We start from the raw sequence: 25,817 nt of genomic DNA, 5'->3' as shown, positions 1-25,817 counted from the left end.
GCTCCATATTTCCTTACTCCTGTGGAAACACTAGGCAGGCTCCATTTATTTTCTTTGACTGTTGTTTCTGGCACAGCCGCGTCTCAGTAAACACCACTCGCCCACCATTGTAAATCCGACAGGCGCAGATCTTTCAAGTTAGACTCCTTTGAGGAAAAATGGAGACAGATCGGATGGCGGCGCTCGGGTTTTCCGTCTTAATGAGAGAGTGGAGAAGAGGGATGGCGTTTGATCCCTGGCATGGAAGCCTCTATTTAAGCCTGTCAACGGTCATCACTCTCTCTCCCTCTCCTTCTTTCTCTCTCTCTCTCTGTTATAGATGGAGAAACAGACCTGCACCACTGGATTTGATCAACTCAGTCAGGCACACTTAACCCTTTTCAGGACCAGGATCCAGGCTCCACCGGCACCTTTGCTATCACCGAGACACACCGCTCACCCCTCCCCTTCACGACAACCTCGAAAGTATCATTGTTGATTGATCACCTAGCTGGAAAAGAAAAGAAAAGGCAGAAGCAGATCTGTGAAAATATTATTTTATTTGTAGAGCTTCGCAATGAGCATGGCTCTCGGTCATCATGCTCCAATTTCATATCATATGTTTGTCCAAACCACACAAGAGCCTTATGGTTCTTCAAGGAAGTCTCGCTATAGTTGCAGCCTGACAGCAAGCCAAAGACGATAAGCCCCAAGACAAATTTCCATCCTCCTTTGCGTGGACAATGGAACTTTTGAACTTGAACTTTAGGCTGCGGATGTTGATGGACTCCTCAGAGCGGAGGAAATGTCTCTTTGATGAAGGGCTGGAGGGCAGGGCTCCTGACCATTGTGGACCTGGCCTGGAAGACGCTTTTCATCGCAGCACTAATGGCTCTACCTAATCAGGCCTGATTGGGGCTGCTAAATAAATACTCTCTCCATTCATAATATCATGTGTAACTTAAGACAAAATCAATACCTACACTGAACACTAATAGCTTGAGGCAGAACAAATGTCTCAGCTCTGGCTGCAGTACATTTTTCAGAATGAGTCCATCAGTGACATTGGCATGGATTTTCGATACTTCCAAATAAAGGCACATGAGGAATTTTTATATCTTAAAAAGTGGCTCTATATCAGGTTTTAAAGGTTACAATTTAAAACAGATTCATGCATGCAATTCAGGAACAAGCTTTGTTCTAATGCCCCTGTCAGCTAAATCTTGTTCTTTCGAACTACATCATCGAGCATATAAGCTTTAAATTTTAAATCAATCTTTCTTAAAATCAATCTTTCAGAAGCAGGAGTGAATTTCAAGATGTGTATAAGCTCAGGGAAACAAAACAACTACAGCAACACCTACAGTAATCAGTGACAATCAAAATTAATCTGCAGATCGCGACAGTCATATTCGGCAAATGATTAGCGTCAATCATCAATCATAGATGAATCAAGGTGTCTCCCCAGGAGCCAAAGCTTGATAATAAACACTGGAGTCAGACTAGACTTCTGTGGGCGTAGGAATAAATAAAGTGAACGACCCTTACATCAGCAGCTAGTAAAATGTTTGGCCGTGCGGACCGGTGGAGTATGTATGAAAGAGAGCTTTGTGTTATGAGAAATAAATAGAGACAGACACAATCATGTTTGAGAGATTTGTCAGAAGTTTCACAGCAGCAAAATTTGAATCTGGTTTGAAACCTGTGAATCACGTTAAATGTGCTTGATTTATTTTCCGCTCCACTTCTCTTTTGCCATGTCTGTTTCTGGAGGCCTGAACACCGTATACATAATGTACTGAATCTCTGAAATCCATCACATCTGGAGCTGTAAAGCGGTATAAGCCAACCTAACACACAGACATCTGCAACATCTGACCTGCTTACTATGACAGACAAAAGGATAGTCACATGTATGTTTAAAAGTGATGGGGGGTTTTTTGTGTTGTGTTACTAGTTTATTTTGTTAGAGGTCAGGTCAGTTGGAGAGTTACTTGGCCAGTCTCCTCGCCACGTCTTTGTAGGCGGTCTCGATCTCAGAGTCAGCAGCGCAGGTGTTGGTGAATTCATCACGTGTGTAGGCGTTCTTCAGGTACCGCCACACGCCCGTCATGTCTGAGGGGATGTCGTAGTTGCGGTACTTCTTAGCAACAACCTAGGACAGAAGGCGAAACTTGACTTATCTTGTCAGACATTTAAAATCCACCCTTGGGCAGTCTCTTAACGATACCATCACTTTGTTATGTTCAGTGAATTCCAGGAGGTCGTTTGAGATGACTTGTTGCAATTTACATTTTTCTACCCAGCTTTCTCTCAACCTGCCTCCATTAGTGTTTTTCCAGTTAATAAATGTAAGAGTAAATTACTTTCAACAACACACCTGGGTGTCTTCTATGCTGCATATATTCAAGCGAGTGACTAGCAATAGCATGGTGACTTTTTCCAGGAAAAATATTTAGAAAGTATAAGAAGAGAAAGAGAAAGGTGCTATGCCTAATAGAAATGAACTTAAATTTAAAAAAGTAATTTAAAACAACAAAAAATACCACAATAGCTGCTCTGTGAGGCTAACATCAGCATACTAACATGCACACATGACACTGCCAACATGCTATTTAGAAGGTTTAATATTTTCCATGTTCACCAAGTTTTGCACCGTTTAGTGCATTAGCATGATAATATTAGCGACAGCACTAAACACAAAGTAAGGCTACAGCTGATGTGTCTTTAGTTTAACAGTTATGTGGTTATATACCTGCAGGTGGCGCTAGTCAGGGGATTTATAGTATATATGTATATGTTTACATATCTGATATTAGAGAGTGATGAGCGAATACCTTAAACCCGATAACCAGAGCCTACAAGTGGGTGCTGTGGTGGTGGGGCTTACAGAACAGGCAGGCAGCAGTACTGATGCAGGGCAGCAGTGGCATTGACAGAGCAGAGGGAGAGCTGGGAAATTTTGCAGCTTAAATGGACCGCCAACTTGGAAGGGCGTGTTTGGCATGTTGTGTGTGTATAGCATTGCAGCTCCAGTCGACTGCCTGAACTAGCACGCAGGCGTCGCTTTATTGGTGTAATATCTGAAAACGGTTGTTGAATCTCAACTAATACGCTGGTGAAATGTTACAAATACTCTCCAAACTATCTGCAGGCGGCTGTCTAAGATCATATAAATCAAATACTCACTTCTCCTCAGTGGTTTTAAATGCACCAATTAACATTAATGAATATTTCCCCAGGTACACTCCGTATTTACCTTGACTATGTGCAGTTTAGGCAGCAGGTTGCAGTCTGCCAGAGTGAGTTCGTTTCCATCGAGAAAGCATCGGTTGGAGCCCTTCTCTTCCTCCATGCTGTCTGCATCAATCTCATCTGTCAAGGGGCTGTTCAGGTAGTCGTCCAGCTTCTTCAGGGCCCTGGTCAAACCTTTCTCTAGAACTAAACACACAATCACACGTACAGTAAGTGTGGATGTAATACTGTTAAAAGGTAGAAGTGACATAACCTATGTAGTGATAACCTCACTAGGTGGCAGCCCAGCTAAATATATGAGTCAAAGCAAGCCTCAAATACTGGACTATGCTACTACCTAGTGGAGGAACATAAGAATGACTGTCATATACTTTTTTTCATCTTGTTCTGCTGTCTTTGAGTGTGTGTGTGTGTGTGTGTGTGTGTGTGTGTGTGTGTGTGTGTGTGTGTGTGTGTGTGTGTCTGTCTGTGAGTGCAAAAGGCACAAAATGAGCAGCCCACCGGCGTTGGCCTCTGGTTTGGTGTTCTTGATGTAGGCTGAGAACTTGGCGAAGATGTCATTTCCAGCTGTGTTCGACTCTCTCTGCTTGGCGGCCAGTTTGGGATACCTGAGCAGACGGGGGACAGAGGCAGGAGACGCAGTCAGACCAAACCATCTGGATAGCATTAACACCTGGACTGGAGCTCAACTCCGACTGAAAACATGTTACACACTCACACCGAGTTGGCCGCCCGCCTCTTAAGCTCTCTCACACTAAGGTCCATTTATAATGTAAAAAACTTTGCAGGCAATAAAAAAAAGATTTAGTTAATCTGACGTTTTTCTCTGCAACCGCTCACACACTGGCTCTGATTTTTTAAACAAAAGATAAAAATGTCTTAATTTTTCTCAAGTTACACAAAAGCTGTGGCTGCAGTCAATAAAGCACATACAGTTGGGGTTTTTGTTTTCAAATGTTAAATGTGCCAAAGTGCCTGAGACACACATATATAGCTACTCATTGTCAAAAGATTTACAACAGCCATAAACAACAAACAGTTATATCAGTTAACGTCTTCAAATACAAGCACAAATTCACTTTTTATTGGACTGAAACACTTCCTGCCCTTTCAACAGTGATGCTGGAGTGAAATAAATCCAGCCAAAAACAGTGTGTGTAGTCAGTGATATAATCTGATACTGTAAACTACGTATAGTAAAACCTTCCAGTTAAATTACTTGGGAGGACAGAGCATTTCCTCCAGGAACTCCTCGATTTTGTTGATATCGGTTTTGACCTCTCCGTTGAAGGTCAGGAAAGGAGGGTGTGTGCCCGGAGCCAGGTTGTGCAGATCTGCTGGCTTTCTACAGAGGTCACAGACAAAGCAGTACATCATGAGGAACCCAATGAATGCATAAGTGTGGTTTTTTTTGCTGGGATCTCGCTATCTTGTGTCCTAACCTTTTGAGGTCGACAGTGGTGACGTTGAACACGACCCCTTTAAGCCAGAGGATCATGAAGAGACGCTGAGAGAAGGGACAATTACCGATGCTTTCGCCATCGTTGCCTGCCTGCACGCAAACAAGACGACAGAGAATGAGTCAGAGCAATGAAATGTGACATGTAGTGGAAATAGAGTGTACACAGGCAAACATACATAGATATACAGAGGTTGGAGCAGCACCAGCACCACCAAGTCAACACATTTCTGACATCATTAGAGCTGCTAGGTGATTCAGGTGGTTAGTCGATCAACAGACAAGACACTGTGATAATACTGATCAACACATTTTCACTGTTAACTGATTAAATGATTAATTGAGAAAAATAAACCTCAAATTAATCGGTAATGAAAACAGCCCTAGACATCATCTAAACCAAAACTGAGCACCAGATGCTTCACAAATCTACAATGGCATGTGATGCAGAGATGCAAGACTACACTATAACAGACAGGCGTTAATATTTTCGTAATACTTTTTCACATAAATATGCTGGCAGAAGTGTGTGTCCTTCTTTGTGTTCTGATCTTGCAATACTGTGTCGAACAAATCTCTTAGATGCTTGCCATCCTCAAAGAGAGGTCAGAGCACAGACTGTGCTCCGGATCTGCACCCCAGAAGCTAGAAGGGATTAAATGTCTTGTTTCAGATCACAAGGAGGTTGAACCCAAGCCAACATGAGGAAGGACACTCCCCCTAGTTAATACACCAGTTTTCTGCTGCTGGGAAAATATCTGGTCACAAGGTTGTCTTTCTGAGAACCAGCAACCTTGCTGCTAACAATTAAATACATATTGGATTTAGTTATCTTGACTTTTATTTGACCAGTAAGGTTGTTCAGAGAAGCGTCATGGGTCATATAAATGTAAACACTACGCAAACTCTCATAAATACGTCACCCTTAAATCCCTGATACAAATTTATGATAAGGACAAACCAAAAGTACACACTGGGGGCATGTAACAAAAGCAGCACACTCTTGCTGACAGGTTAAAGCATTTTTCCCAATACAAAAAAGAAAAAACAATTTTTTTGCCTGCTTTGCATTTATCCAAATGGCTTTGAATTGAGTTGATCCATGGTTCAAGTGTTTCTCCCTACAGAGACTCATATAATCACTTCCTCTCCATCTCATACATGCTGGGAGATCATGTGTCGGCATGTATGGATACACAGCAGAGCATCAGTAGTGACACCTGAGCCACCGGCCCATCTGAATTATACATAGTGATTCCATCACCTGGTTCACTGTCCAACAGGACACAGGGTGCAGGGTCAGAGCTGTGGGCCTGCAGACATAGAGGTCCACAACACATAGCAAGATAAGTGCGCTGACCTCAAGGTCAGCTGGTTGAGCAGAGATTCGACAGTTTACATGAATGATTTGGAAATGAATCCTTACACTATTCAAGAAGAACTATTCAAGATGAATTTAATTACGTGCAATTTTGTTATTGCTATCCTTGAGGCCGCAAATATGACACATATTAAATACTTTACTTGGAGCAGCACCAGCAATCACTTCATAAATTAAAAGATACTACACTGAAGTGGAAAACATTTTGCCATTCAGTACACCGTCCCAACAGAACACTGCTGCTCCTAGCAAAGACCAGAAAGCAGAGCTGTTGGTCTAAAAGTAGCTGAGCAAACTGTATATACGCCAGCCATTGATGCTCGGTGCTGTCATGCTGCCTGAGTGCATGTGATGCTTCTGTCTGTGCATTGTTATGGCCAGGTTCAGCGGCACGGCGGTAACACAATACACAACCGCTGATAATAGCCAATCAACATCTAGAACATGGAGGACAAAAGCTGTCACACACAACTGGGCATGTGGGCGCAAGGAACGTGAGTGCATGGAGCCGCTGAGCGATGAGTGGGGTCCATTGGAGGCAATGTTACTTCATATGACCCATCACATACATAAATACATGGACAATATACAGCTGGGTTTTAGTTTTCATTAATTCAACTGACATATCATTAGGAAGGCAGCGTCAACAAGACAGTTCCTCATGTATTTATGTTACCTGTGCTGCAATATTTTATCATTAACTCTTTTAACTCACCTGTACAAATACATCCTTCTTTGTTCCCATAGAGAGATCAGACATCCAGGCTCAGAGTAAAAATTTAAGTGAATTATGTATTGCTGTTTCAAATACCAGAATGAAAGCTATTTAAATGCTTTTTTCATTAAATTGAATATATTGTACTTCGTTGCACAAGGTTGGAACCAATTGCATTTATTCCCACTGCCTAGTAAACACCTACATGTTTCAAACTCCACATCCATGTTTGTACGGCTTTCTTTTAGACATTAATAGTCTGAGTCGAGCCGAGAATACCATGATGACCTCTAGTGCCACAGAAGACTTTATATATGAGGCTATTTTTTATTTGATCTTGATATGTAAAATTGCTGGAGAGCCCCTTTAATGAACCTTTCAAGACTTGCCACTCATGAATAGTTTATGTCCAAATCCACAAACTGATCATTGGGATACCGATACAGCCTGTGATCATGCTGCTACATGCTCTCCTACATTGTATTAATCCTCTCATTCCTTATAATAAAAAAAGCTGAGATTCAGTCCACAAAATGCTACCACACCCCAAATATATTGTGTTGTGCTATGTTGAACACATTGTACAGTGAAAATCTAAATCTTGTGCCGGGTTGAGGGCATTAAAGGAAGTGCAGTCATTTAGGATAGTTCTCTGTCCATCTAGGTCACATCTCAGATGGCAGCAAAAGGAAAAACTAATATCAGGGCTGCAACTGCGATGATAACCCCCCTATATACAGGGTTTGTGCCCCAGACTGGCTCTGCACTTAACACACCTAACATAAGAACCCTTATTGGACTGACAGCTTAGAATTGCTAACAAAATGTAAGAAAAACCCCAAATAATCTAGCTACAGTGTGTTGTTTAGAAATAAGACTTTCATGTAGAGAAACAACAGAGGAACATCGTGAATGACCAGGCTGAAAGGGGTTATGCAAGCCGACAGTGTGTCAGTGAACTTTTGGTTACCTAGCTGACCGGTTTCCTAGGAGGTGGATTGGCTGAAAACAGCCTTCACACCAGCTAATTGGGTCAGTGCATCCAGGCAGCACCAGATGAGCTTTTCCACGTGCCTCCACCTCACCTGCCTCAGGTATATTCACCTGCCTCTAACATTTCCCACAGGGCCTCATGAGCATCTAGTTATGTGAAAGAAAACAACACTGCTGTATCTACTGAAGGAGGCACTTGCTATTATTAGGTAATAATCTGGAGCATGTATTGATTGGTGCACAGAAATAATGCCATAATGCATGTAAAAGATTAGAGTAGCTGATTTAATGCATTGTAAATGAAGAGAATTAGCCCACAGTGCATTGCTAAATCAAATCTAAAATTGGCATCTTGCTTTAAACCGTCTGACTGCTTTTTAATGTTTCAGATGGGGCAATGGTTCCTCAGTGGTGCCCCGGCGCGAGCTTCCCACCATCAACAAGCAGCTTCAGTATCATTGTCACAACAATCCCGGGTCAACATAGAGAGCAGTGTGCCAGTGCCGCTGTAACTTTACCTCTACTATTGAGTTACATGAGCACACACAGTGGCGCTACACTGAAAATCCTGCTCATATACTGTCTCTACCTTCCATCAAAACTTAACTTAACTTACTAGAAAATGCTGTAACCACAGTTCTGTCTCTGTCTTACCTTGACAAAAAGCTCGATATCAGGGTCCCTGTCTTGACTGTTAGTGGACATGATGCCTGGTTCTGGCTGTCACCTCGATTCTTAAGTTGTTTTTTTTTACTTTAGTCCTTTGCTTATCCTTGGAGGTCTACATCCTCCAAAAAAAAGATGAAAAATACCCAGATATCTTCTCTGAGATTATCCTCTCTCCGCTGACAGTGATCCCTCACACCTTAAGAAGCTGTTTTGGTTTTTCCTAGTCTCTGTAAAGGCTCTCTCCTCCCTTGTTCATGTCCTGCAGGTGAGTCTGAGTACGGGTCCAGGTGGCAGGTATAGAGCCCTGAGCTCTGATTTGGACACAGATGGAGAGCAGAGCTAGCACTCACTGACACAAAGTGGAAAACAGGTGTCAGTCTATACCAGGGGGTGGAGCCCCATCCCTCTCTTCCCAGCGCTGCAACCAAACTCCCCTCTAACACACATCACCTCCTCTCTTATCTGCCTCATCTCTCCTAAACTGGTCACCTCGCTTTCTTTATTTGCTGTGATCTCTTTGCTTCTCAGGGTCGGACAGACACATCACCACCACCATCCCACGTCCCGGAACATGGGATGGTATTTGTGTCCCTTTTCGGTGTGGGCTTTTGAGTATCTGAGCAGCAGCGTTCATATTTAATGCATGTTCAAATGTTTTACTCGCAGGTTAAATTTGATCACCAGTAGAAGACCAGGGAGAAATTCCTCTGTGAATTATTAATGCCTGGCTTTGGTTGTTTGTTTGTTTTTTTGCCAGGAATTGGTGTTACCGTAATTTACAAAAAAAAGGGTCTATGTAGGGCAACAAAAATAAAAGCAGGTCTGACTTTTTTCATCAGCACACGCTGACAAGAAACTGATTGGTACTCGCAGAGATATTTCCAAGAATAAAATCTCTCGTCATCTCTGAATTTGAAAGTCAGATGAAAGCAGAAAAAGAGGGAGATTGAGTGGTTGGAGCTAATTTTTTTAACTGTTTCTATTTATAGAGCAGCCCCCTCTCCTGGCTGACATACCAACATGCAGCATAAAACCAATTACTGGGCCACTGTGGAAGGAGGAGTTTATTATTAGTGTTTATGAGGGAAAACGTTCAGTAGTTTTTAAATGTGTTATTTTAGGTTTTGGTGGGTTTATTTTGTATAGGTCTTAATCAAAGTTGCAGTCTAAACAGGTGTCACAGCACCCACATGATGAAAACAATACAATGAGCTGAAAGTCTTCTCACATTTAGATCTCATTCAGTAGTCTTTCAACTACCACATTTGGCATCAATGAATAGAAAACCTCATTCAGTGTGGGTACACTGTGTGGAAACTGCATTTCCTTGCAACTGTCTTCATATTTTCTAGCATATTCTTCTAGTGCAGACCTGAGGAGACACAGATTTAGCTGATTTCATAATTATTAAAAAGCAACTGTTTGATATTTTGCAAAAATGTGGAAAATGACAATGACACCACTTCCACATACGACTGGTGAATATACAGGTAAAGCCAGCAGCTGGTCCAAAGGTCAAGGCAATCTAACTGAAATATAATATTCATAGGTATGTTTTCATTCGTGTATTATCAGCTGAATATAGGAATAGTTATGTTTTTGTTACCTTACATTTTTATCTACACACGCTGCAGGTTACCTTCCATGGAGTCCATCATGTTGAACCAAATGCACCACTGCAGTAGCCTAGAAGTGACAAACCAAACACCAGCTCTAGATTGGGGCATTAATGTTTGTTTCGCAGCCACCGTAGTTCCTCCTTCATGCTTGGAAGGGGGTGGTGAAGCAACAGAGTTGGGATCTGCAACTACACCTCCAGACTCCACTAAATCCTACACGCTGGACCTTTAAAGTACCTCACAGAAGCATTAAATGAATAGTTACATATTTTTGGTCATACACTTTTTTGCCACGAGTTTGATGAGAAGATTGGTACCACTGTCATATCTGTATGATAAATATGAAGCTACCACCAGATATACACATTGTTCTTTTTACACTTTGCTTTTTGTGCAGATTAAACAGACAATATATACCTGTTAATTGGCTAGCTTTAAATGTGCTACTAGGCAGATTTTGCTACCTTTGGAAAGTGACAGCTGGCTTGCGGTTTACCCATTTCCAGTCTTAATGCTAAGCTAAGCTAATAGGCTGCAGGTTGTAGCTGTACCGGACAGCTAGTACAATGGTATCGTCACATCTAGGCTAACCCTTGGCAAAACAGAAAATAAACGTATTTCCTAAAATGTCTGTTAACTGTTCCTTTAAGGATTTCTGAATCCTCTATGATCATGAAAACCATCAAACCATTAACGGTTTCAAAAAGATGGCCTTGGTGTCCTCTTGAGACAAAAGTAGGCTCAAATCACTGACTTGTTGGGCTAATCATTCACCCAATCATCAAACAGTAACAGATTTCCGGAGCCAAGGTGGAGGGGAGTGTTTGAACTCTCCACTTGTGTCGACACACACTTGTCAAATGTGACAACCCAACAGTCCTTTCAATATAAGGACCGTCTTTATTCTGAATGGTGAGATGGACCATACCAACCAACAAACCCTACGGATATGATTATATAGTAATCCAAACTTTAACAGTGACTACTTAAGCACCTGGTACAGTTAGTGTTATCTTAAACAGTGCTTGTTATCACACAGAATACGATTAAAAAAAGCTTGTCCCCTGTCAAATAGCTTTTTAGTGATAGTGGTGATAGCCTATTCTACAATGGCCTGCCTTATCACAGCGGGGGAGGAGCCATGTAGACTTTCAGCATGGGCAGATGATCTCCTAACTCCCCTCCCCACTTTTATAGCACAGCTCGGTTTGGTTTATGGGGATCATTGAAGATTAAACTGTTGGGAAATCCACCCAGGTTGGAGAGAATAGAGGGTGGGGTGGTATGCGGAGAAGAGGCCAAGTATGTTGTCACTTCCATGGTGAACTACGGTCCATGTTTATCATAACTGTGATATGACAACATTATTGATAGCATATCTCCATGTAAAAAAAATGTGTCTTCGTCCCTTTGTGCTGTAAATGTGCTAATATGCTGAGGTTTCCGGTGCTCTTGTGTCAACTGAGGTTTACAGCTGCAAGGACAGATATATATCCTGAACTAGAACAATAAGGTGTCTTTATGACTTGAAGTAAAATCCTCATTTATTGTTTAACCAAGAATCTTCCCTCTGTAAAAGTCCTAACAATGGACATTCAATATCTTATGATATAGCCATAAAATGAAGTGAATGTTCTCAGAAACAAATCATTGTTGGATTTGGCAAAGCTAAAGGCTAATTCTCTTTCTGGAGTTAGCCCCAGTCCCTGTTGCAATTATAGACAGAAGTTTGGCTCTTTTCAAGAAATCATCATCCAAGTCAGATTGTAGCAATTACTTTGTTTGTTTGCAACCGGTTTGTGTTGATTGCATACAGCCATTTATATTTGACCATTTTGCTGACACAATACAAAAACATGACAGCAGAAACTACAATTGTCATTCTCTGCTGCGAGGCCTTTGGTGAGCTCAAACAGAGCTCCTTCAGCCCAGCCCACTGACTCTCAATCTCTGTTGCCCAATCAGCAAAGTGACCCCTGCATGTACTGATAGTGCACCTCACAGACCAGCTCTATCAGAAACGCAGCAAAACACACATTTAGATTTGCCCAGGCATGGAGTTCACCCCTGGTTTCTATGGCCGTACAGTAAACAAGTTAATGATTACATCAGGCTGCCGGATAAAGCTAAAAGAGATCACTGCTGACTGATTCCTGAAATCGATATAGATATTTCTGAATATACTTCTGTTTTAAATACTATTGTTTGATACATTTTATTATAATCACTGATTTCAAAAAGTTACATTTATTCAACTAAAATAACGTGTACAATTCGTTAGGCTTCATCAGTAAACCATGTGTGCACTGAGGCTGTTTTTCACATAGTATTTAGCTCTGTTATAGTGCCTGAGAATACCTTCTTCATATCATTATAGTTCCGACCTACGTTTTTAATTTATATAAACATTTTATATAAAGATTTTTAATTTTTTTATGTTTTCTTACACTTGATATGATGTACAAAAGGAATCCACAAAGTCACATTTCTTGACTGTGTACATTTCTGTAGTAAATTATACCTACTGAGACATGAACTTTGACTGGGAAATACCTTGGGCATGTCCTTCAGTGCTGGCACTGCTTCTAATTATTAGGATTACTATCATATAATGACCTCAGAGGCTATTGTTGTGATTAGTCATGTTTTTGGCACAGACTTGGCCAACAAATTATCGAAACAGAAACAGATTAATGACACACTTTTGGATGGCGTTCCTCAATATGTGCACTAATGTTTGATGTGTAGATATGCCAGATATGGCAATACAGCTACAAATGAAATCCCCACAAATGCAGAATATGCCAATTGAAAACCTATTTATTTAATGGGATTAAAGCCTATTCCCTGCAGTGTTGGTTTTCCATCATGAGTAACTAACACCAAAAAAAAACGGATAAGAAAAAAGGAAAGTTTCCAGCACAGTGAAAGACACACAACATGGCTAAAAGGAACCTCCTGGCAACTCGGATATAGTGCTGATAAACTTTAAAGCAGCTGTCTCCGGCCTCATGCTGAACCGTGAAGCTTAAGAAACTGATGCCTGACATGGGCCAACCACACACAGACAGGCCTGCATGTTTCTTACCTTGACGAACAGAGAGATGTCATGCTGGCTGGGATCAGCCGGTGCAGCGCTGCTCTCATCCAGACTGACATTCTCCAGAGTTTTCAGGCCGTACTCGACAGACTCTTCCGGCTTGAAGTCGGTGTCTGGGTGGGTGTAGGCCATCAGCATCCCATCCACCGCGTTATCCTCTTCCTGGATCCTCGCCGGGTCGTCGCCCGGGTCTTCGCGGGATGCGGAGGATGCTGAAGAGGCCGATGAGCGCCTGGATCCGTCGTGCGCCACGCCGTTCACCTCCTCCACCTTCACCTCCACCGCTGGCTCCGGCTCCGGCTCGACGTCTGTCTTCTCCTCCTCTGCTTTTTCCTCTTCATCATCGCTGGATGAAGAGGACGAGGAGCTATGTTTGTCCCCGTCTCTGATCTCCATGTAGTCCGGCGAGCTGCGTCCTACCTCCGCAGGGGCGTGGACCTGCACCTCGCTGTACAGCTGCTCCTTGGCCTCACCTGAGTTCTCATACGTGGGCTCTCGGTCGGGGCTGTCAGCTCCATCACTGCGCTCTTCATGCACACTTCCCTCTTTTACTGTGTCATAGATGTTGTCCATGTTTGCTGGGTTTTGGGGTGTTGGTTTTGTGGCGGAGCTGGGGTTTAACGTGGAGGAGGAGTGCTGAAGTGGTCAAATGGTGGTGGTGGCACACGGTCCGCCTGCCTCAGACTGACTGAGCGCCTGGGCAAATTCCAGCGATAACTCATAAAAGACCTTTGATCCTGCAAGTTAACGAGTGATTAATGCAAAAGCTGAGGCCGGTGCCTTCAAGGACGCACGAATTTCTCTCTAAGTGCAACACCTCGTGAGTGCAGTGGATAGAGACACACTGAAAAGTTGGATTAGATTTTTACATATTCTTCATTTCACTCACTGTTTAAAAAAAAAAAAAAGAATTTTGAGAAAGTTAATTTAACTTCATTTTAAGTTTTGCCTTAGAGTTTGTCCAACTTATTTCACTCCTGATATCCCACTCCAAGTTGGTAATTTCAACTTTTCAATTTTGCGTTTCGATTTTTTTCCAACTTAACATTATGTGCCTCACTATCAGGGTGAGTTAAATTTTGTTGGTTTGTTAATACAACTTAATTTTTTTTTACTTTTAACACTAATAACTACTATGATTATTATTATTATTATTAGTTATTATATATATAGCAAATATTGTATTGATTTCTTATTATTTCATATTTTATTTAAATTATGATTTGGTATGAAAATTGTATGGCCATCAGTTCCATCAGTGGCCACAGAGCTGCAGCCTTTGACAATTTTTTGATTCAATATCTAATGTGCGTATCATTCTGTTCTCATATTAGGCTTTAAATTGGGTGTTTCTTTCTGCTTTGGCTTCTTTTAATTATTACAAATTAGTTGCTGGTACATGGGTTTTGTCAGCCTTCAGAATTTGGCCTCTTTCTTGTTGGCATCTATGAGGAAAATGAAGACATAATTGGCCTGGATAAAGAAAGAGTGTAAAGGCTCTGGAATCAACACAAACACACAGAGAGAAATAAACAAAAATACAAATAGCTCAGTTTCAAATCCCTTTAATTTCAGAAGACTAATTGCATCAACATGGCAAAGATAGTTAATTTGTAAATTATATTAAATATCCATACTTCAAATCCAAAATAATAACCAACTGAGATAAACCTGATCTAATATTTATCATTTTCTAACAATTCCAAATGAATCATTTAAATATGTTATGGATATATTTCATTTATCTGTCAACAAGTCAGGGGGAACTTATCAGACAACACTTCTGTTTCATAAAACAAGACAATCATCAGAAAATTAACAATTTTCATATAAATACTTTTAATTTATGAATTTTAATTTGTAAAAAGTATATATCACAGTGATGTCTGTCATTTTTTGGGCACAGGTCTTAGTTAACGCATCTAAAAGCAGAAAATTGAACCAATTATTTCTTAAATGATGCTGAAAAATATTAGAATTGTTTATTTGCAGATTTGGATTCTACTTGACCTTCTATTATAATGCTAATTAAAAAGCTTTTTGGCAGGAGGCACCTTACGTTTTTATCATATCAAATAGCAACTACGAACAAGAAGTGCAAATTATACATGACCTAAAAAGCATCCAACTACTGCCCCTTCGTTCTGTTTCATTTCTATCCTGTAGTGCAAATCAGGGGAACAGTTCTTGCAAGTCATGCCGAATAGTCTTCTCAACCAAGCAACAACAAAACCCTTAAAATCCTCATGACGAAATACTGACCAATAGCAATTGCACTTCACATTTCACCAACAAATGGCCATGGTTATGACAGTCAACGTATGAACAGGTGGGCAGTGCACGGTCATCTATACAGAAAAATGCCCCCCTAACACAGACTCTACAAAAAAACGGACTCACACACAAACAATTGCACACCTTAGAGAGATGTCAAGTTAAAAGGCAAATGGTAACTGACTACTAAAAGAGCAAGATCGTGATGTGATCGGCTCATGTAATGACCTACACATATGAGCAGTAGCCTGGCACATTGAGTGAGACTTTAGTGGAACATCTGCTTCCAAGTAACATTCAAATATAATACGAACCCCAACCAATCTCTTCAAACGAGTTGTGTTTTGAATACTTTTCTGACTGATCACAGCGTTTGTATTTCAAAGTAACGTCTTATTCAGTGCTCAGACCACAAGTAGAACAATTGGTGGCAAAAACCTGACAAGACCTAATGCCAAGGGCGAACAAACCAAATCCACTGGGCTGTGTCTGACAATTTTTGCAACTTTCCAAAACTGACAATCCGACATCATGTCCACTTCACGCGGCGACTGGCCAGGCGTAGAAGGGAGAAAGTAAGCAGGGTTTGAACTTCTCCCTTAAGCTATATTTAAATATTCTTCACACTTCATTACCTCTGCTTTCCTCTGTGCAAAAGAGTGCAAGACCATGAATGCCAATGATGAAAAGATTGTCTGAAAGTGTGCAGTTATCCCCATTTCAGCAATTATTGCTTCTTGCCCCTCTCTATGATGGCCGGCTTTACACCTCAACTTCAACTGTGGCTGTTTAGCTATAAAGATTTTGACCTTCAGACTAAAAAATTGTTTGCAAGCATACTGACATCTTAATGTTATCCAAGTCATGGTTTTGGGCAACAAAGGTTCATACTTGCCAGAATCACAGGTTGAAATTTCACTGTTAGCTTATCATTTTTTACTTATTATGTGACAATAAAAATGACGAGATGAGATTAGGTAAAATTCACAATCAAAGCAAAGCCACTATGAAGCCCATGTAAAGGTTTATTATCTTGATTATGCCTCGACCAGAAGCATACCCTAGACATTTCCCTTGCACTCAAGCAAGCAGGGTGTACCTCTATATGATTAGGAGGTTAGATTAGATTCGCTTGATCTCCAACTAATAAAAAGAGCAGCACAATGGCATTCAGCCGTATAAGGGAGGCGTTCAGGGGATGCTTCTGGACAGGGCGGACTACCTTGGGGAGCAATACCTCCTCTTCTTTTATGCCTGCCATCACTTCTGTTTCTTCAGCTACAGATGCAAGTCCTCTTGCAGTAAGGGCTGCGACATCTCCCTGCTTCTGTGTTTTATTGAGGGCAGCTGTTTGAGCGTCACTTGTCTGATGTAGACCACCAGAAAGCCCAGCACCATCACCACACCGATGAAAGAACCCATGACGGGGGCGTAGGAGTACGCCTCGACCTTGGGAGGAACGCTGGCCGTGGGTGGAGTTGGCTCCGCGGACAGCAGGTCCTTAACGTTGAAGAGGGAGCCATTGTTTGGTAGAGGGTGGATGGACAGGATGTGGCACATGAGAGGGTAAAGGTCAACAGAGCTCATGGACGTCTTGACGTAATGCTGGCGAAAGGCCGGCCCACGGGCGACAAACACAGGCTGCATGCTACGTAAGGTGTTGTCATAGCCGTGGTTTCCCACTGGAGAGAAAAATAAGAAATATATTTGCATAAATAGGTACAAAGCTGTGATTTTTGTTACTCTTGCATTATTAATCTATAGATCTCCAGTTTCCACAACCCATGAATCACAGCCCGCACTTTTTGTTCGGAGATTTATGGAATCTGGCACTACTGCTCTCTCAGATGATTTACTAACATCACTGCCTGCCCCAGCATACTGGTTAGTGCTAAATCAATCACTACAATGCACAAACTGAAAATTCAATCAAAACACACAAGCACAAAGACGCTTTGATGAAAGCTTAGTCTGACTAACTACCGCTCCTGAAATCCATCAGTGCTATTACATTCCTGAAGAACTGACAGGATTAACTTATAGTTTATCAGTGCTGCCTGTGACGGCAGATTACCATCCAATCACATACAGTAACTCAGACTTCTCCCGCCTTATAGGTCGCCAGTGGGGTCTTTTACTATTCATCTGATCAACAGGCAGAGTAACAGGCAAAGAAAAACATAGCAATATGCCAACAAAGGCAGGGAAGAAGAGGACTACTAGCAACTAAACATTGTCGTAAAACATTGCAGGATTTGAAATATTTAAGAAATTTGCTTTGCAAATGTTTTATGAGGATTAAAATGCATTTAACATGTTTCCTAGGCCTCAAAGATACACATAATGCAGAATCTAGTTTGTTGTCTAAAAACTCCACAGGGCACGTTTAAGGTATGATCTCATGAGCATTAACAAAACTACCTAAAGCATCATGTCCTAAAAAAGGGATGGAGCAGGATCACAAATAGTAACCAGTCTGTAAGGATGATAATACAGTTTCTATTTTGGCAGTGTTATGCTAAATATGGTGATGAAACACACTAGAATAGTAGCTTCTCGCTGACAGGAGATCACATCAACACAGGAAGCGCATACTTGAAGATAATCTGTCGTACCGTCTTCAATTCAAGTACACAGGAGAGAAAGTAAATAATCAAAGATAGAACTGACACCAGGAACTTCGGGTCTATTCCACATAAACCGATAATAATTATTAATAAGTGAGCAATTGCATTAATATATATCTCAGTGCCTTCCCTGTAATGCACTGAGAAGAAGGTACCACTGCTGGACAGTAACAGCTATGGTTTTTATCATCCAGGCCCATAAATCCGCTATACTGTAGAAACACCCTTTTCTATGTGGGAGAGTAAACTACACATATCCAGCTAAGCAGTCTCTAACAACAGGGAGTCAGCAGGTTTTCCTTCCTGCTGCCGACTCCACCGGGTCATTTTACTGATTAACAAGCCTTCAACAAGAGATGAGGAATTAATATTCGCTAATGTAGTCTACAACGACAAACTCTGCCCTCACAGATACACGGTTTAAGATAATCTCAAGAGGCGGTGTTTGAAGAAAAAAGGCTTGATTTGAATTGGATTAAGAACTGCACTCGGAGGCGGTGCATGTCAACTCTCCAAACCCACACACTCACTCACTCCTGCTGTTTCCAAGGGGAAAACAAATCTGGTTTTCTTTATTAATTACAGCTGGTATAATATGAGCTAGCTTTGGTACAATGACTGAAACAATCTCCTGTGAAGCTATTTATAGAGCTGACAGAACCTGCTGTTTGAAACAACTGGGGGAAATAAAACCTTGTTTAATGTGTACAGCCACAAACCAGAATACTGAGGTTTTGAATACGTACACATGAAGGGCCCGGTCCTGTTCTGCATGATGGTCCAGCCCTCTTTGGCCTCTATGAGAATGGGCATGATCCTGACATTGTGTCGATAATGGAAGTGCTCGGGAATGTCTTCCTTCTTGTACACCACCATGTTCGGGTTCGCATCCACCAGCTTACCATACACCTCGTCGAGCTTTCCTGCAAAGCATATGATAGAGCAATGATAGAAAATATCCACACACACAAAAATTAGAAAATACAAAAACAAACAAACACACATTTTACTCTAGATTAAAGAAACATAGTCCTGTGCATTATTAGAGAATGAAAACAAAATGACATCTAAGTTGGCTAAACAAAAAAGGTCAATAGGTCTCAGTAAGAAAGCAAATTAGCATTTATTCCCAAAACTATTCCTTTAATCATGTTTATTGACAGTATTGACTGTGATAGATACCTTCTTTGGGCAGTATTCCCACCACAGGACTCTTATCCACCCAGGTGTACAGGTCTCTGCTCACATAACTATCCAATTCTATGATTTTATCAGTGGAAAGCTGTGCCATGCCGTGGTCACTGGTCACTATCAGGTTAACTTTCTCATACAGCCCCGCCTTCTTTAGCTCGTTCATGAGGAAGCCGAGCTTCTCATCAATCCCAGCGATGACTACGTCCATGAGGGAACTCTGAGGTCCCAGGTTGTGTCCGCTCTCATCCGGCTCTTCCCAGTACAGAACTCCAAAATCCACTGCTTCTTCTTTGGTTGCAGAGAACCACTCAATAATCCGCTCCACTCTGGTTTCAAACGAGACTGAGGCATTGTATGGGAGGTACTGATTGGGGAACATGCCGTGGATCTTTACATCAGACCCTGGCCACATTGCCGCCCCGCTCCGCCCTCCAGCGTTCTGGATGGTCACCCAGAGAGGCACCGCCTCCTCCCACCACCGTGATTCATAAATACTGTCCGTCTCCATGGAGAAAGACTGATTCAGAACGGGATCATACATCTCGTTGGCCACAATGCCATGCGTCTCAGCATACAGCCCTGTCACCAAGCTGTAGTGGTTGGGGAAGGTTTTTGTGATGTAAGCGCTCTCAACCTGCTTCACCATCACCCCCTCATCCATGATGCTGTTGAAGTTGGGCGTCGGGACCCTGTCGATGTAATCCCAGCGGAAGCCGTCGAAGGACACAAGCAGCAACTTGGGCCGGTCCTTCACGATGTGGCCCCTGCGCCCATGTTGGTTCAAGCGATGGAGGGAGACCAGAGGCAGCATCAGGGCCCACAGGCAGACCAGAGGACTGCAGCCTCCTTGCAGCAAGCAGCCCAGCATTGTGTGGTGTGTGTCGAGACAACCTACAAAAACACACAAAAACTGCTTAGGAAGAACTCAGCTAAGCAATTAACCACGTCTTACTTTGAAAATATACATGGACACCCCTGCTCACTTACTTATATATATTTCTGTTTTGGTGGTGTTGCCTACGCCTTTTAGTTCCGGTTAATGGAACTCATACAGCTACAGTGGCACTGCTCATTTATTCAGCTCTACGTCCAACGTTGTGGTGACAGCTTGGGGAAGCCTCTGTCCTGTAATCATCAACATCCAGGAGTCAACCTAACTTTGGCCATTTAGTGTACGTCCTTGTTAGCATACGCTTGTTGTGCAATGACATGCACAGCCAAATGCCTCTAAACCAATCATGTGGTAATTGTTGTCGTATTATAATCACACACAAGAGTTTAAGGAATGACCATCAATGTCGATTATGATGTAGGCAAATAATCAATAAGCTGATTAATAGAAAGTTATCTGACAACTAATTAATGAACATTTATTGCAGCCATTTATTAGACAAGCCCAAATAAATTGGCTGGTTCCAGTTCCTCAAATATGACTTTACTGTGTCTTTTTATCTGAATACATTTGGGTTTTGAACAGTTTAAAGGTTTTGACATTTTATAGATAATATTAGAATAATAGATCAATAATGATTAAAAGATTAATAATGAATATAATCATCCCTTGTGTAAGGAGTTGTAATACAGCTTTAAAGCTCTATCATGATACTAACATAGCAGTCTCGTAGCATGACACTGACATTATTATGATACATGAGCCTCTCCATAACATGGAGTTAGACGGGACGATCAACGTGAAAGCATCAGCAGCGAAGACATTACAGGTCAGGAGAGCAATGTCATTGGAAATATGGCTGTGTAATAAAACGAATGCATCCATAAGAGCGACTCCCCCACAAACTGTCCCTGGCAGTCAGACACATTAAAAGGGGGAAACACAGTGCAGAGCTCCGTGCTTTAGCTTTCTGTGCTGCAGAGCTAACAGCTCCAGCACGCAGCTCAGCCTGCAACAACACACGCAGGTCCACTGAAAACGACATCGAGGCAGTTCAAAAGGCACACATTAAAAACGCTAAAGATTGCGCTGTCAACAAGCTTACCTTGTAATCTGATCGTGCACTGGCTCGCCCTGCGCTGCACACGCAGAGATAAACAGCCCGGACTCTGGCGCTACTGAAGGAAGTCCCGCCTATTAACCGGTTTAATTCCTTTTTTACCTTTCTGTCGTTTCACTGACATATGTTTCACCAAACAAGATCACCGGAAGACAAAAGGCTGTGCGCTGTTTCCTGCGAGTGCATGCTTCTCTTCTGCGTCCCCCCAAAATCCAGTGCGCACAGGTTTCCAATGACGTAATGTGGGATGAGGAAGGGAGACGGGAGGGGTAACGAAGGGGGGGGTATTATTTGGTATTATAAATAGACATCTTGGTGTCATTCAGGTTACAGTCATGGTGAAATGGTGAAATGTGGCTTTACATTTAAAGATGCGGAGGCGGGACAAATCTGCGCCCAAAATAATGCCCCATGCTAAAAATAGCGACATTCAAAGACACTGTTGCTCTAATTCCGTCAGAGATTTTTTTTATATTATGTTAAGTGCAATGCCAATAGCCGCCCTGCGACGAGAATGACACACATTGTCCACAAGGTGTCAGTCATGTCCTGTCTAAAGTAGTCAGGGGTCAGAGTCTGGCCTTCCTCTCACTCATTGGGATGTGAATGTAGATTTATATTCAAGTATTGGACTTAAGTTCAAAGTTGATATATTTTACTTTATTTCCATTTTATGATATACTTTTACTCCACTAACCTTACATCTCAAATGTAGGCAAATCTTGTGCTTTTTACTCCACTACAGTTTTTCATACCTGTCCAGTGAAAACCATGTATCTCCAAATGTGAGATTAAGTTTTTAGAAGGACTAAGGTTTTCTCTATGGGTTGAGAAAATTCTCTTCTCCTCTTAAACTAAATACATTATTTAAAACCTTCACTATCATAAAACTAAAAACAGGGATGTTTTTCTGAGCTCATGGAAAGTTATGTGGTTCTCACAGGATAGAGGATCTACGACCGTATGGTAATCTTATAGAATATGATACAGTGCTGCAGATTTAACTAGCCAGCAGTGTATGAAGTAGACAGACATCATATAAAACACTGACAGGGACCATTTTACTGCACAAGACTTTGACTTCTGTTACTTAAAGTTGTCTAGCTGACAATACTTACAAACCTTTACTTAAGCAAGGTTTTGAATGCAGGACTTTTACTCATAATGAAGAATCACTTGTAAAAGTGAGACTATTTCTGAGACAGAGAAAGGTCAGTTTACTGATGATGAATACTCTAATGCCTCATTTAATTATTCGTCTACTGTTTCCAAGGTCAAGAACGAAGTTATAAAGTCATATTTTAAGCCAGTACAGATGAGAATAAATGGAAAATTGAACATCCATTATACTGTAGCAACTGGGCAACTCCATCTGCTGATGATCATGTGACCTGATCAAAAGCTCCGGAACAGCTAATACAGGGACCTTGAGATTAGATTTATTTTCTCTGTTGCTGTTTCCAAGGTTGAGAATTAACTTTTAAATGCAAAATTATTTTTGTGTATTTGGAGGTTAAAATGTAAAACCAACTTTTACAGGAGCAGTGGTCTATCATGACAGTAGATGTAGGCCTATGTTCATTTTTAAATCATATATCATACATAAAAACATACAAATCTGAATATATTAGTGAAGAAACAAATGCAGATGCTTCCATACAGGGCATGGGGGATTACTTGATGAGTACTGAAATGATGTAAATCATATTTAGTGATCTTCACAGACACCAGAGATCAGCCCAACTGAATACCTATGGGAGATTTTAGAGCACAGTGTTAGATGCTCTACACCACCATCATAAAAAGTATTAATTAGTTATTAGTTAATGAGTATCTTTTGGAATAATGTTGTTCCATCAATCAGCTAGAGATTCAGAGACTTAGAGAATCAATGCCAAGGATTACAGAAGCATGGTGGTCCAACACCTCTCTGGGATATTATATTATTTAAACTTTCTGTAAAGTGATTTTGTCAGTGAGCACAGAAATGTATGATGTATACAGAGCTTGAGTTAGATAGTAATTAGTTTAATTTAGGACAAGTTTAGATGCTCAAAGCTGCTCCCTGCATTCCCTAAGGAGCACACAGTGCGGATATCAAGCCTATCTAATACCATGGAGCGAGGCCATTATGAGCACAATGAAAACAATCTTAAAATCTATTATGACCCTCATATGCAGACTCTGGAGACATTTTAAGACTGAGGGATTGGGATCATATTCTCCAGCTTGAGTTATAACACTGGCAAATTCTTCATTAATTTTAGTCACAACAGCACTTTTCAGATGGCCAAACAAAAGGTCATTGCACTAGTTTGACTGGTACAAAAGGTGAAAATAATGTTGCAGAATTTTTGAAGAAAAACTAAAGAAATATTTAACCAAATGAATGTTTACTGTAAGAAGATTTTCAGGTATTTGGAAAATTATAAGCTAATCTATGTCATTATTTAACTACTGTCTGATAACGAACATATATTTTGTTTACAAAAAATAACAAGCTTTTTGGTTATGGCTTCTGGTTTCTTTTAACCCAATTCGTTCTCACTGTCTCACATATCATCATGCATTTTTACATTATCTTATCTTTGCAAAATGCAAATCATTGTATCATTCCAATGAATGTTAACCATGCTAGGAACGTAGCACTATGGGTGGCAATGTCTTTCACTTGGTTGGTCTGTTGGTGGACCACTTTGGTCCAAAGTTAAAGATCTCACATCTCAAATCGAAATGGGAGGACACACAACCTCCATATGTGTCAGAGATAGTTTGATCCAATTTAAAATAATTCCGACTCCATCTGCCCAGGAGTAGGCCTGTCCAACTAGACCCTACCTGTCAACGGTGCAAGACCCAGCAACCCTTATTCATTCATTTTGTCACAACCTGGCTCAAAAGTGTGTGACAAAGAGGGAGACCAAGTAAGAGGAACGGAATAAGGCCAACCCTAGGGCCGTCACACCCAAGCATGGGACAGTTTTAGGATATGGTCTTTGAAACACCCATGTGTAATAGACCATAGACCAAGAGCCTGGACGCCTTTGGCGTTGCCCATTGAGATCTGAATCTCTCTTGAACCCAGTTTCTTTAGTTATTTAGTTCTTTTTTTATTTTCACTCTTGGTGTGTTGGCCATTCTCTCGGGGGGTTGGGGAAGGTTGGATGCAGATGTTGGCATAATTTATAATGTATAATATGTAAAATGTTTGAAAACCCAGTAAAAACATTTGAATAATAATGAAATTCTGCAGATATTCATGGTGCCCACTGATGAATCCTACTGACTTTATTTCTCAAGCACAACCAGCAGGTTGATGTTGCAGTTTTAAGTGAAATATCTCAAAAACCCCTGGATGCATTGTCACAATGTTTAGACAGTTTTGTTCCTCTCAGGATGAATTGTAATTCCTTGAGTGATCCCTGACTCTTTTCCTCTAGCGCCATTATCAGGCCAAATTTTGAATATGTCCAATACTTTAGTTTTTGACCAAACACCTGCAAAACTAATGACATTCCCATCAGCCTCATCTGTAATTTATGTTTGGTACTAATTAGCAAATGTTAGTGCACTAACATACTAAACTAAATTGTTGAACATGGTACACATTACCTGATAAACATTAGCATATTAACATTGTCATTGTGGGAGCGTTAGCATGCTGATGTTAGCATTTAGCTCAAAGCACCACAGTGCCAAAGCACAGCCTCACAGAGCCGCTAGCCTTATTGTCTGCTTGTTTGAGTATATTTTTTGAGTATAGTCACAGAATACTCAGTTTCATAAACATGATTTGGTGCATATGTTTTCAAAAATGTCTTCATTCACTCAATTATTTTATTTTTAGAAATGAAACCATTATTTATTGTCTGAAGTCAAATTACAGGCACCACAGCTGTTGTTCATTATATGTGACAAAAGAAGAGAAAATGTACAAACAGAAAAGTAATGGTGAACCTATCATCAAGTGCGTCAAAGAAGTGTTCTCAATTTGAATAGTAAAAACAACATTGTTGGAAAATGTTTATTATTTCTTTTCAGTATGGGTTCCCTTTGTGTCTTTCTTTTATGTATGTATGTATGTGCTGTACATGTTCCTCATTGTGTTTTTGCTTCCATTTAGCTGACAGTGTGAATCTATGTGGGAACAGTGGAGCAGCCATCAAGCTACCTGCTCCTGTGTGTTCTGGGTTGACTTCTAAAGCAGTTGTGTATTCACAGCCATGTAGACACGAAGGGTTTTGTTTGTTTGGGCAGGAAAGCTCTGTCTATTGTGAGATTTGTAGCTCTATCGCTGTCTATTGTGATGATACACAAGAATGTCGAGGTTGCTTTTGTTGATTTCTTTGTAGAATGTTTTTTTGGTGTTGTACGTTTAAAATGCATTTGCTATGAGGTATGCACTTAAACATTGTAGAATATGGTTAAGGCCATTGTTTTATAGAAGAGGTTCTACTTTATTATATTATATTGTTCCAAAGTTGCTAGAATTTGCATGTCTGTGCATGTGTTTAAACTCTAAGAAGTTTCCAGAAGAGCT

At 41.0% G+C, this 25,817-nt stretch overlaps 2 protein-coding genes across 4 annotated transcripts; both read right to left on the bottom strand.

The window, feature by feature from the left end:
* Positions 1-522: 522 nt before the first annotated feature.
* Positions 523-13,873, bottom strand: clic5b (chloride intracellular channel 5b). 2 transcript variants are annotated; one of them, XM_051408880.1, is made up of 6 exons: positions 13,159-13,873; positions 4,677-4,786; positions 4,454-4,579; positions 3,736-3,842; positions 3,239-3,420; positions 523-2,134 (listed from the first exon to the last, which is right to left on the bottom strand). In XM_051408880.1, the coding sequence occupies exons 1-6, from the start codon at positions 13,741-13,743 to the stop codon at positions 1,970-1,972; spliced, it is 1,275 nt and encodes a 424-aa protein (XP_051264840.1). In that variant the 5' UTR covers positions 13,744-13,873; the 3' UTR covers positions 523-1,969. The 2 variants fall into 2 exon arrangements, with proteins under 2 accessions (XP_051264840.1, XP_051264841.1); XM_051408881.1 differs by lacking the exon at positions 13,159-13,873 and adding an exon at positions 8,437-8,791.
* An 846-nt stretch (positions 13,874-14,719) lies between these two features.
* enpp5 (ectonucleotide pyrophosphatase/phosphodiesterase 5) lies at positions 14,720-21,513 on the bottom strand. 2 transcript variants are annotated; one of them, XM_051408874.1, is made up of 5 exons: positions 21,263-21,513; positions 20,253-20,390; positions 19,254-20,156; positions 18,818-18,994; positions 14,720-17,126 (listed from the first exon to the last, which is right to left on the bottom strand). In XM_051408874.1, exons 3-5 carry the CDS (start codon positions 20,131-20,133, stop codon positions 16,723-16,725), a joined length of 1,461 nt encoding a protein of 486 aa, XP_051264834.1. In that variant the 5' UTR covers positions 20,134-20,156; positions 20,253-20,390; positions 21,263-21,513; the 3' UTR covers positions 14,720-16,722. The 2 variants fall into 2 exon arrangements, with proteins under 2 accessions (XP_051264834.1, XP_051264833.1); XM_051408873.1 differs by lacking the exon at positions 20,253-20,390.
* Between the last annotated feature and the right edge of the window lie 4,304 nt (positions 21,514-25,817).

Source organism: Dicentrarchus labrax, unplaced genomic scaffold (assembly GCF_905237075.1).
Source record: "Dicentrarchus labrax unplaced genomic scaffold, dlabrax2021, whole genome shotgun sequence".
NCBI classification, from domain to species: domain Eukaryota; kingdom Metazoa; phylum Chordata; class Actinopteri; family Moronidae; genus Dicentrarchus; species Dicentrarchus labrax.
Note: the sequence above shows the minus strand (reverse complement) of the source record. Positions and strands in the feature narration are given on the sequence as shown.